Source organism: Siphateles boraxobius, unplaced genomic scaffold, assembly GCF_051911475.1.
Source record: "Siphateles boraxobius isolate OS27281-9 unplaced genomic scaffold, OSU_SipBor_1 47, whole genome shotgun sequence".
In the NCBI taxonomy this organism is placed as follows: Eukaryota; Metazoa; Chordata; class Actinopteri; order Cypriniformes; family Leuciscidae; genus Siphateles; species Siphateles boraxobius.
In genome coordinates, this window is record NW_027509108.1 from 1,997,074 (window position 1) to 2,009,472 (window position 12,399).

At 35.5% G+C, this 12,399-nt stretch overlaps 1 protein-coding gene and 1 pseudogene across 2 annotated transcripts in view; one reads left to right on the forward strand and one right to left on the reverse strand.

The window, feature by feature from the left end:
* Positions 1-12,399, forward strand: part of LOC143710508 (GTPase IMAP family member 8-like) — an 86,381-nt pseudogene that overhangs the window by 12,698 nt on the left and 61,284 nt on the right. The window lies entirely within an intron of this gene.
* On the reverse strand, positions 736-6,408 carry LOC143710423 (GTPase IMAP family member 8). The gene is made up of 3 exons (XM_077201377.1): positions 6,253-6,408; positions 2,172-3,029; positions 736-1,674 (listed from the first exon to the last, which is right to left on the reverse strand). Exons 1-3 carry the CDS (start codon positions 6,269-6,271, stop codon positions 971-973), a joined length of 1,581 nt encoding a protein of 526 aa, XP_077057492.1. The 5' UTR covers positions 6,272-6,408; the 3' UTR covers positions 736-970.

Here is a 12,399-nt window from a genome sequence, read left to right on the forward strand (position 1 = left end):
TGTGTATAAATGAAAGCGTTATAAAATCAAGTAAAATTACTCAACTTTTCTAATACTGGTTTTCCCATCATGCACTGGGTCTTGAATAATTAATGAGGTTTATTTTTTCACTGTTTTCCAGCTATATTTACACTGTTTATCATTGCTTTTGTTGTTAGGATTAGTAACTTGCCATTTCGTGACATTTGGAGTTCATTTTCAACTCAAAATGACACATTCAAACACAAAGACAATCCATCAAATGTTACTGTCATTGTGTATTGTCTACAAAGTATTGAGGGCTCTGCGTTCACGTGAGAAGTGAATATAAAAAGTAGATTTAGTGTATTCCAAAATATCCATTGTATTAATTATTTAGATGTTTCTATTTAAAGCATGTACTATAGAAGTCTAGGTTAATTCAATGTTATGGTATATGAGTGAAATGTATTGCAAAGGAAACTTCAACTAATTATGTATTACTCAACCTTTTACTAGACAAGTTATTTTTGCACATTTTCTTTGTTACTTTCTTTTAAGTTAGTTAAGTAGAGTTATCTTAATTCCATATGTGAAATTTACTTAAAAAAATATAATAAATATTTAATAAATATAAAATACTTAATGTTTTTTTCAGTGCAGAAAGCTCTTTTTTTTCTTTTTACGAATGACTAATATCAACATCTGAAAACAGCAAAATACTGTTTTAATGAAATCACATTTTTCTTAAAAATGTAAGCGATGCTTAAACACATATTTATATTTTCTATATATTTGGAACATAATAAACCAATATTTGGCATACATTTTAGTCTGAGATCATAGAACATAAAATTCTGTTATGTTTAATGGGTAATACAATCTTTAGGTCCAGCCTAATGAAAAATTATGAACAGTACAATTTATATAGTCTTTCACTATTATATATTTTTTTAGAATCTTGGATTTTCCAGCTTTGTTCATATCGCTGTGCCATTGTTCCAGATGTTCCTCATCCTTCAAAGCCGCTCTGAGCAACCGCTGCAGCCGCTAGCGCTGCCATGAAGAAAACAAACACTCCTTTCAACCAATTGAATGAGTTTTCTTTGACTTTCTCCTCTTTCTCTGTGTCAGTCTTTCCAAGCATCTCACTGGTGTAGTGCTTCCCTCTATTTCTCTCCACCACCCTGTCAATCTTCTCCAGTAGTTCAGTGACCTGAGAGCGGCTCTCCATGTCTTCATTATTAAATGAGTGAAATCTGCCACCAAAACTCTCAGTAAATGCCTGTAGATCTGGAGTGCCTCTGATAAACTCATCTAATGATCGATGATCGAGATGATCAGCGTGAGTGAACAGAATGATGGTGTGACGAACAGCTTCTTCTCCAAAGTTTTCCTGAATCCATTTCACTGAGTTTTTCTCTTCATCTGTGAATCTGTCGTCCAGTCTGATGACCAGCAGAAGCACATGAGGACCAGGAGAAAACATCTCCACAATCTCATCCTTCAGCTGGTCCCTCGTCATCGACGGATCCAACAGTCCTGGAGTGTCGATCACTGAGATGTTTCTTCCACAGACACTGGCTTCTTGTTTCTCACAGGTTCTTGATGGGAAACATTTATTTGTTTTGAAGGCATCTCTGCCCAGGATGGTGTTTGAGGTCGAACTCTTTCCTGATCCACTTTTACCCAGAAGAACGATCCTCAGATCGGACGCTGTGAAGAAAAACAATATGCATATTAGTTCAGAAGATAACTGTCTATGATAGTTTCGAGGCTCAAAACACTGTGAAAAATGTCTTAAAGTATTGCAAACAATGAATAAATGCAAATGTTCTGTCAATGTTTCTGTAATATTTATGAATTTATCTGTAAATTTATATCCAATACAATGTCATATAATCATCAGTGAATATTAAATAAACAGTTTTATGATACATTGAGTAATATGCATATTAGTTAACTAACTTAAAACATATCTTAATAAAAAGAGGTGTACATTTTAATATTACAACTTTTTTGTATTGTAATTGTATTTAAATAAAAATTTCAGTCTTCTGAAAAAAAAATGTCAATAAACATTGATAAATATTAAATTGCTTTTTTTTAATATAACAATAATTTAAATCTAATACAAATGGGAAATATTATATTTTCACATCAGAATATACAATTGGAACGTATATCCAATTTATAAACAGCTAAATATTTACCTATTGAATGGTTTTGTGGGGTTTCTTTCTTCTTCTCGCCGATCGGACATGTTTCATGTTTTCTGTCGCTTTGATTTCCATCCAAACATCCCTTTTCTCTCTCATTTGTTGCTCTTTGTTCTTTCTGAACACTGTTTTCAATCTCTTCTTCTCTGATTTGATTCTCTGGTCTGTTCTCCTCTTTCTGTTGGCTTGTTATTTGCTCCTCTAGACTGATCTTCTCTGTTCTGTCTTGTTTCGTCCTCGTCTCGTCTTCACTGTTCTTCGCTGAGATCTCTTTAACATAATGTTCTCGTCTGTTCTTCCTCACCACTGCATCAATATTCTCCAACAGACTGGCGATCTGCTTCTTATCTCTCTTGTTTTTGTGAATGATCACGTCGCATTTCTCTTCACAGAAGCTCAGAAGTTCTCGGGTTTTTCTGTGCAGCCTGAACTCGATCCATTCCCGTTTGGACAACGCCTCTCTTCCCGTGAACAACACCATGGTGAACCTGAAAGCTTCTTTTCCGAAGTGCTCGTGAATCTTTCTCACGATCTTATCCACGTTTTCTGTGAATCTGTCGATTCTGATGACGAGCAGGAAGACGTGAGGACCAGGATCAGAGAGATACAGACTCTTCATCATCTCCTTCTTCATCTCTTCATCAGTCAGTTGAGTGTTGAAGAATCCTGGAGTGTCGATGATGGAGATGTTTCTGTCTTCTACTCTTCCTCTCTGTATCTCACTCTCTCTGGTTCTGCTCTCTTTAAATGCATGTTTACCCAGTATTACATTGCCTATTGAACTCTTTCCAGCTTCACTTTTTCCAATCAGCACAATCCTCAGATTCTGTACAGCAAGTGCTTCATCAGACTCTGGGAATAAAACAGAAATAATCATTAGAGGAAAGCTGTGGACTAAAGTCTGGTAGTTGCAATATAATCAGAGGTGGGTAATCAGGGGCCAAAGAGTAAAAGTCCTGCCATATGTTTATTCCACCCAGGAACTCAGTCAGCTGATTTCACTAATTATTTCTATCTCCGGTCTGAATTAGCAAATCCAGGTGATTGGAACAAAATACTGAGGAGGGTCCTTTTACTTTCTGAACCTGGACTTCACACCTCTGACTACAACTGACTTCAGACACAGCCTTTGATTAAATCCACTGAAGAGAAAAGAAGACATTAAATCTGTGAAGATCTCAGCAGAGGAGTATTAAACAACTCCACAAACAGCATTACCCGCTTCACTTATTACTAACCAGACTGACTTTATTTCTGTCAGACGTCTACAGAAGTTCTTATTGAGAATTAACAGAGGTTTCACTGTTTCATTTGAAGTCACCATAACAGTGATCAGTGTTTCCATTAGTTGGGCTCTTAACTCTTCAAATGTATTTTGGCTTTTTTGGCTGCTGTGGCAGTGTGTTTGTCAAACACATTTGCAACAGCAATGGATGCTAAATTGAAATGAAATCAGTATCCTGTTGATGGATTTATAATCATCATGAAACAACCTGATTTACTGAGGTTTTTATAATCTAACAATTATCTTGGTCCACTAATATATTCACATCACAAAACCTGTGTTACTGCAGCATGAGATCCAGCAATATAACAACCGATTTAAATCTTTTAACAAACATGAAAAAAAAGAAAAGAAAATTTGACCTATGCTGACACACACAGATATCAACATTCAGCACACGAATCTCAACAATGGTGACAATCACAAATATTTAGATAAACATAAAATAATTAGATTAATTCAGAACATCACTGAAAAGTTACTAATTCACAACAAAAACAACAGCAAAAAATAAAAGCAACTATTTAGAATCAAACAAAATTATAGGACAATTCAGCATAATTTATTCATGTTGCAATGCATGCTGGTATTTTTGTACTATGCTGGTACCCAGCATGCATTGCAGCATAGTACTTTTAATTGTCACCATTGTTGAGATTCATACGCTGATTGTTGATGTCTGTGTGTGTCATCATCTACTGACTTTTTTGTGCTCTTGTTTAAGTCTCCTAACTTATTGTTATAATGTGGCTGGATCTCATGCTGCAGTAAAACAGGGTTTGTATTTTGAAAAAAAAAAAAATAGTAACCTGACAAACTAGTTGTTAGATTACAATGCCTCAGTGAATCAGTCTATTTCATGATGATCATAATCATAACACCATCATCACCTGACCTCATTTCACTTAAGCTTTCTTTTCTGCTGCAAATGTGTTTAACAGACACACTGTCACAGCAGCCAAAACAGACTAAATATGAAATAAGAGTTAAGAGCCTAACTAATGGAAACACTAATCGCTGTTATGGTGACTTCAATTGAAACAGAGTTAAACCTCTGTTAATTCTCAATAAGAACTTCTGTAGACGTCTGACAGAAATAAAGTCAGTCTGGTTAGTAATAAGTGAAGCTGGTAATCCTGTTTGTGGAGTTGTTTATTTCTCCTCTGCTGAGATCTTCACAGATTTAATGTATTATTTTCTTTGCAGTTGATTTCATCTAAGGCTGTGTCTGAAGTCAGTTGTAGTCAGAGGTGTAAAGTCCAGGTTCAGAAAGTAAAAGTCCTCCTCAGTATTTTGTTCCAATCACCTGGATTTGCTAATCCAGACAGGAGATAGAACTAATTAGTGAAACCAGCTGACTGAGTTCATGGGTGGAATAAACATGTGGAATGGACTTTTACTCTTTGGCCCTGGATTACCCACCTCTGAATATAATCTTCAGTAAATGGTCAAGGTATCATAAGGTAGTGTATTAGATAAATGTCAATGTTGAAAAGTGTTATGTGATAAAACATAGCAGGTGACTGTTGAATAATAAGAGGGATAGGGGACAGTATGTTCCATAAACTAGTGGAAAACTGTGTAAAATGTATCTAAACTTATTTTAATGTTTCTTAACAATTGTTTTCATTTTAATTCCAAAATAGATCCAACCCGAACTCTGACCCTAAACTTACACTGTAAACAGTGATCAGTTGACTTAACTTAAAAAAGTTAGGAAACCCGCTGCCTTAAAATTATTCAGGAAAGAAACTTCACGCGTAATTGAAAAACATAAGTAATGTGAATTTGCGTAATTGAAAAAATTAAGTTACGTGAACACATAACTTAACTTTTTCAATTATGCATGAAGATTATTTACTTAATCTTAAGGCAACGGGTTTCCTCACTTAACTGATCACATTTTACAGTGATACCCATCACTGGGTTTTAAACAGAACGTACTAATTAGCCACCAATTAAGCAAAACGTGAAATATAGTTACGGATTGCTGTGAGATTTTTTTGGAGAAAATGTACTTCTACAGAAAGTTGCTGCCTTTAGTGTCTTAAAGACCAAGCACATGATCCATAAACATTACTATATTAACTAAAGTACGAGATTAACACGTACTATTACTGTATATTATTAAATTGACTGTAGATTATGGCCGATGTACAGTGTTGTCAGACGACAAGACAAGACCTTTTTGAAAGATGGTGCTATTAAATCCTATTTTAATGATACATAATTGTTTTTTAATTGGAACAATGTATACATAAATCATTCAAAATAATACCAGACAAAAATATAAAAGTTATACTAAGTAAATTGGCTCGTGTAAACTTTAAAACTGAGGAAAAAATGTATGTCTCAAGTCAGAGATTTCCTTATAAGACTTCACTTCAACAATTCGACTCGATCACAATCACTTCAGCCTAAATCCACACATCTACAAACATATTGATTGTATCTGTATTGTATAGTATCATATTAGCTAAAAGATCATATACTTGATAACCTGACAGCACACAGAATGTTGTATGTGAACTATGGTTTACTACAATACTACTAGTCCAAATATACACACATTTTGATACAACATGTTTGATATATAATTATAGATCATGTTTCATTGTTTATGTGAAGATACATATACAAAATCTAGGCTTTATCACACACCTTAAAACTGAGAGTCACTGAGATCAACTACAGTCTAGTCAAACAGGTTTTGTTGGGAATGTTTGCCTCTAAAAACAATGATTATAGTAGTTGGTTAGATTTGGTTAAAGTACAGTAATTGAAACGTACCAGTTCGCGCTGGATTCATTTCTCTGTGTTTGGTTGATTCCTGTAGTTTCTCAGCAGTTCAATCTCAGTGTGAATCCAGTGACAGAATGAAGGTATTTGAGCTCAACTCTTGTGACTGTGAAACTCCCTCTATTGTCACGAACTAATGAGAGTTATTGCCTAACGCTAGTGTGTGGTTGAAAGTCTTTCTGACACATGCTTTTATAAATGGAATCATATTTCATGGCAGTTAATTCAGTTTGATGTGTTAATTCAAATTAAATACATCAGTAGCTAAACTGATATTTTTGTTTAAAGTTTTAGTGAGCACAGGACAACAAGAAAAATGAAAATTTCACATGTTGACTCTGGAGTTCATCTCATAGTTCTGTAGTAAAAGTTCACATCCCTGATATCGAATATCATTTGCTTCACAACCATATTGAGCTGCAACCCCTTATGGAACGAACAAATATTTCCCATATTTGAATGCTCAATATATTAAATGGTCTAACAGTATGTTTGAAAATATACAGAATAATATATTGTGTTAATATATTAAAATATATAGAATAATACATAAGGAATTACCACTTTTAATATATCTACAAATATATCGTAATGTATGTAATTTTATATTCAGTAATACACTTCATAAATATATATATATGATAAGATATGGCACTGCAAGTGTAATATATGGCAAATATATTTACTCATCACACATTAAGTCATCACACATAGATAAATATATATTGTAATATATTTCCCACATTTCTACAGACATTTCATATCTTCAAGTTAGTAATTAAAAGCATAAGCTCACCTTCGTGTACTAACATATATGACCAAGAGTCTATCGCTGTGCTGAAACATTCTGTCATCATTTTAATAATATTATAATTACATTCTAAATGATCTTTAGCCCATCATCAACGTCACCACAGGCTCTACTCTTCAGCACAATGGTGGCCCCAAAAACTCACACATACCAGAAACCTTTTAAATTCCAAAATAATAGAACATTAAACACTAACAGATCTCCCCCTATGTTAATACTGAGCAATACACATTAGATAACTCTTAATCTTAACCCAGTGTATAGTTGTCATTTTCCTTTTTTAAGATTTTTTTTTTAGATGTTATCAATATTTTAGTTCTTAATGACATGCAAGCAAACAACCAAATAAAGGATAAAAAAAGGTATTTATTTCCTTCCTGTCACATGAGGCTGTCAACTTATTACCTCTTCTTCCAAGAAACACGGCGAAGGCAAACCCTCCCAAAGAAAGGTAATTTTCATTTTACTAATAAGTATTTTTGGTTGACATATATGTACATAATCATGAAGGTCTCTAGAATCATCCAAACAAAACAAATCTTACAAGAGATCTATTGTTTTATGTATACTTATTCAAACGTCCAAGCGGCCTTGTTCGTACATTTTTTCATTAACTTTTTGCTTTAATTTTTGATACACAATGCCCTGTTGGGGCAACTTCATGGCTGCACTTTGTTCTGCACTACGTTCCACCAATTTCAGACACAAGAATTTGTTGTTTGTTTTGTTTATAACACATAAGAGATTATACACTATATGCAGCTTTTTGGGGGTTTGCATCGAATGTTCTATGAGTGTTATACATAATAAATGTGTTTATGAATAAAGATTGATCTGTTGAAAGCAGTTATTTTGAGTTAGATACCAAATGTTCTCCTCCTATTCAAATTTGACATTGAAGGGGTGCATACAACATATTTGCCCACCGGCAACTTTAGTTGCAGCACATTCAAATACGATTTTCAAGAAAAGAAAAGAAAAATACCTGGGGGAAATAAATGCAGAACGTCTTTACAGAGGACACTATTAACACAACTATATGCATGAAACCATTCAGAAAAAGTTGGGCACAAATGGGTTAACATTTGCTCTTCTTTAACAGTCAGAAGCAAAGCATGCTGGGAACTAGAAATCTGATGTAACTCATTCCGTGAATGTGTGTGTATATATACATACATGCACATTTATATGGGCACATATATGTGCAATATATGTACATAATAAAGGATAAAACTTTGTGAAAATTACATGTAATGGTATTTTTTGTCTTCATTTATAATTATTTTATATGTAATAATATATAGCCATACATGGTCAATGCATATATTGCAGTATATTGAAAAATATAAGCACTAGTTTCTAGAAATGTATTATGTAATATATCCCATTATATTTTGCAGTATATTCCCCTATAATTTTGTTCCGTAAGGAACACAAAGCTCCTGAATATCAGAGCTCACTGGATTCTTCTTCAGTTTGTTTCTGTGCTCCCCCCTTCAGCACATGTTAAACCTGTTCAAATACACCTGAAGTGTTATTTATAGACATGAATGACACTTCAGATGTTTTTGTCGTGTTTGGAGAACAGGTTTAACTGTATGACTCTGCCCTGTAGTCATTCATTGTGCGGTTTTAAAGCTGCAGTGCACCTGTTGAACTCCAACTGAACAAACCAATGAACAGAGAACGAGAATCATCACTGAAGAGGGAATCATCACTGAAGAGGGAATCATCACTGAAGAGGGAATCATCACTGAAGAGAGAATCATCACTGAAGAGGGAATCATCACTGAAGAGGGAATCATCACTGAAGAGAGAATCATCACTGAAGAGAGAATCATCACTGAAGAGGGAATCATCACTGAAGAGAGAATCATCACTGAAGAGAGAATCATCACTGAAGAGAGAATCATCACTGAAGAGGGAATCATCACTGAAGAGGGAATCATCACTGAAGAGAGAATCATCACTGAAGAGGGAATCATCACTGAAGAGAGAATCATCACTGAAGAGAGAATCATCACTGAAGAGGGAATCATCACTGAAGAGAGAATCATCACTGAAGAGGGAATCATCACTGAAGAGAGAATAATCACTGAAGAGAGAATCATCACTGAAGAGAGAATCATCACTGAAGAGGGAATCATCACTGAAGAGAGAATCATCACTGAAGAGGGAATCATCACTGAAGAGGGAATCATCACTGAAGAGGGAATCATCACTGAAGAGAGAATCATCACTGAAGAGGGAATCATCACTGAAGAGAGAATCATCACTGAAGAGGGAATCATCACTGAAGAGAGAATCATCACTGAAGAGAGAATCATCACTGAAGAGAGAATCATCACTGAAGAGAGAATCATCACTGAAGAGAGAATCATCACTGAAGAGAGAATCATCACTGAAGAGGGAATCATCACTGAAGAGGGAATCATCACTGAAGAGAGAATCATCACTGAAGAGAGAATCATCACTGAAGAGAGAATCATCACTGAAGAGAGAATCATCACTGAAGAGAGAATCATCACTGAAGAGGGAATCATCACTGAAGAGAGAATCATCACTGAAGAGGGAATCATCACTGAAGAGGGAATCATCACTGAAGAGGGAATCATCACTGAAGAGGGAATCATCACTGAAGAGGGAATCATCACTGAAGAGGGAATCATCACTGAAGAGAGAATCATCACTGAAGAGAGAATCATCACTGAAGAGGGAATCATCACTGAAGAGAGAATCATCACTGAAGAGGGAATCATCACTGAAGAGGGAATCATCACTGAAGAGAGAATCATCACTGAAGAGAGAATCATCACTGAAGAGAGAATCATCACTGAAGAGGGAATCATCACTGAAGAGAGAATCATCACTGAAGAGGGAATCATCACTGAAGAGAGAATCATCACTGAAGAGGGAATCATCACTGAAGAGAGAATCATCACTGAAGAGGGAATCATCACTGAAGAGAGAATCATCACTGAAGAGAGAATCATCACTGAAGAGAGAATCATCACTGAAGAGAGAATCATCACTGAAGAGGGAATCATCACTGAAGAGAGAATCATCACTGAAGAGGGAATCATCACTGAAGAGGGAATCATCACTGAAGAGAGAATCATCACTGAAGAGGGAATCATCACTGAAGAGAGAATCATCACTGAAGAGGGAATCATCACTGAAGAGGGAATCATCACTGAAGAGAGAATCATCACTGAAGAGAGAATCATCACTGAAGAGAGAATCATCACTGAAGAGAGAATCATCACTGAAGAGGGAATCATCACTGAAGAGAGAATCATCACTGAAGAGAGAATCATCACTGAAGAGGGAATCATCACTGAAGAGAGAATCATCACTGAAGAGAGAATCATCACTGAAGAGGGAATCATCACTGAAGAGAGAATCATCACTGAAGAGGGAATCATCACTGAAGAGGGAATCATCACTGAAGAGGGAATCATCACTGAAGAGGGAATCATCACTGAAGAGGGAATCATCACTGAAGAGAGAATCATCACTGAAGAGAGAATCATCACTGAAGAGGGAATCATCACTGAAGAGAGAATCATCACTGAAGAGGGAATCATCACTGAAGAGGGAATCATCACTGAAGAGAGAATCATCACTGAAGAGAGAATCATCACTGAAGAGAGAATAATCACTGAAGAGAGAATCATCACTGAAGAGAGAATCATCACTGAAGAGGGAATCATCACTGAAGAGAGAATCATCACTGAAGAGGGAATCATCACTGAAGAGGGAATCATCACTGAAGAGGGAATCATCACTGAAGAGAGAATCATCACTGAAGAGGGAATCATCACTGAAGAGGGAATCATCACTGAAGAGAGAATCATCACTGAAGAGAGAATCATCACTGAAGAGGGAATCATCACTGAAGAGAGAATCATCACTGAAGAGGGAATCATCACTGAAGAGGGAATCATCACTGAAGAGAGAATCATCACTGAAGAGAGAATCATCACTGAAGAGAGAATCATCACTGAAGAGGGAATCATCACTGAAGAGGGAATCATCACTGAAGAGGGAATCATCACTGAAGAGAGAATCATCACTGAAGAGAGAATCATCACTGAAGAGGGAATCATCACTGAAGAGGGAATCATCACTGAAGAGGGAATCATCACTGAAGAGAGAATCATCACTGAAGAGAGAATCATCACTGAAGAGAGAATCATCACTGAAGAGAGAATCATCACTGAAGAGGGAATCATCACTGAAGAGGGAATCATCACTGAAGAGAGAATCATCACTGAAGAGGGAATCATCACTGAAGAGGGAATCATCACTGAAGAGGGAATCATCACTGAAGAGGGAATCATCACTGAAGAGAGAATCATCACTGAAGAGGGAATCATCACTGAAGAGGGAATCATCACTGAAGAGGGAATCATCACTGAAGAGAGAATCATCACTGAAGAGAGAATCATCACTGAAGAGAGAATCATCACTGAAGAGAGAATCATCACTGAAGAGGGAATCATCACTGAAGAGGGAATCATCACTGAAGAGGGAATCATCACTGAAGAGGGAATCATCACTGAAGAGACACTAAAGAAAATGGAAAACTATGATAAATGAATACATAAAAATATGAATGATGAATGCATTGCTCAAGCATTTACAAACAATGATTATTTGAACTTCTTTTTACCCTTAAACAAAGAAAAATAAGGTATATTGTGGGTTTGGAACGACATGAGTAAATGATGACATAATTACAATTTTTGGGTAGCCAACATTAAGCCTATATGTAGTTATTTATTTAAAAATTAGCCTGTAAATGTGGATGGAATAGCCTACTATAAAACTATATTTTGTATTTATCATTTAAAATTACATTAAAAAATGCACTGATCAGCTACAATGTACAATTTGTTTATTTATTTTTTGGAACATTGTACAGTTTGTTCATATTCGTTAAATGTGACATAAATGTTTTTGGTTTGAAATATTTTGATGTTATGCCCATACAGATTGTATAATTGTATTCTTCTATATCTTGCGTTGCAGTCTACGATTGAATAGGTGCCATCATCATATCTACATGCATATCATACTCAAGTTTATGAGATTCATGTCGCACAATGTGTAATGATCTTATAGGATTGCTGAAATCACACAGTCTGTAGCAGGCATACGGATTATGTTCTGTTCATGTGTTTGCTTCTGTCATTCTAAGTGTACCTAATTCACATGTCTGTGCCTGTTTCATTCTGTTCACCTGTCAGTCAATGTATGACTAACTCATTAGGTCTGTTCTTTGTCCTTTCTTGTTGTTAAGTGTTTCTGTTTGAAATTTTCTC

Coding starts and splice junctions, on each gene's coding strand:
- LOC143710423 (XM_077201377.1), bottom strand. Junction 1,675..2,171: donor CCCACAAAACCATTCAATAG/GTAAATATTTAG, acceptor TTTTCTTCACAG/CGTCCGATCTGAGGATCGTT.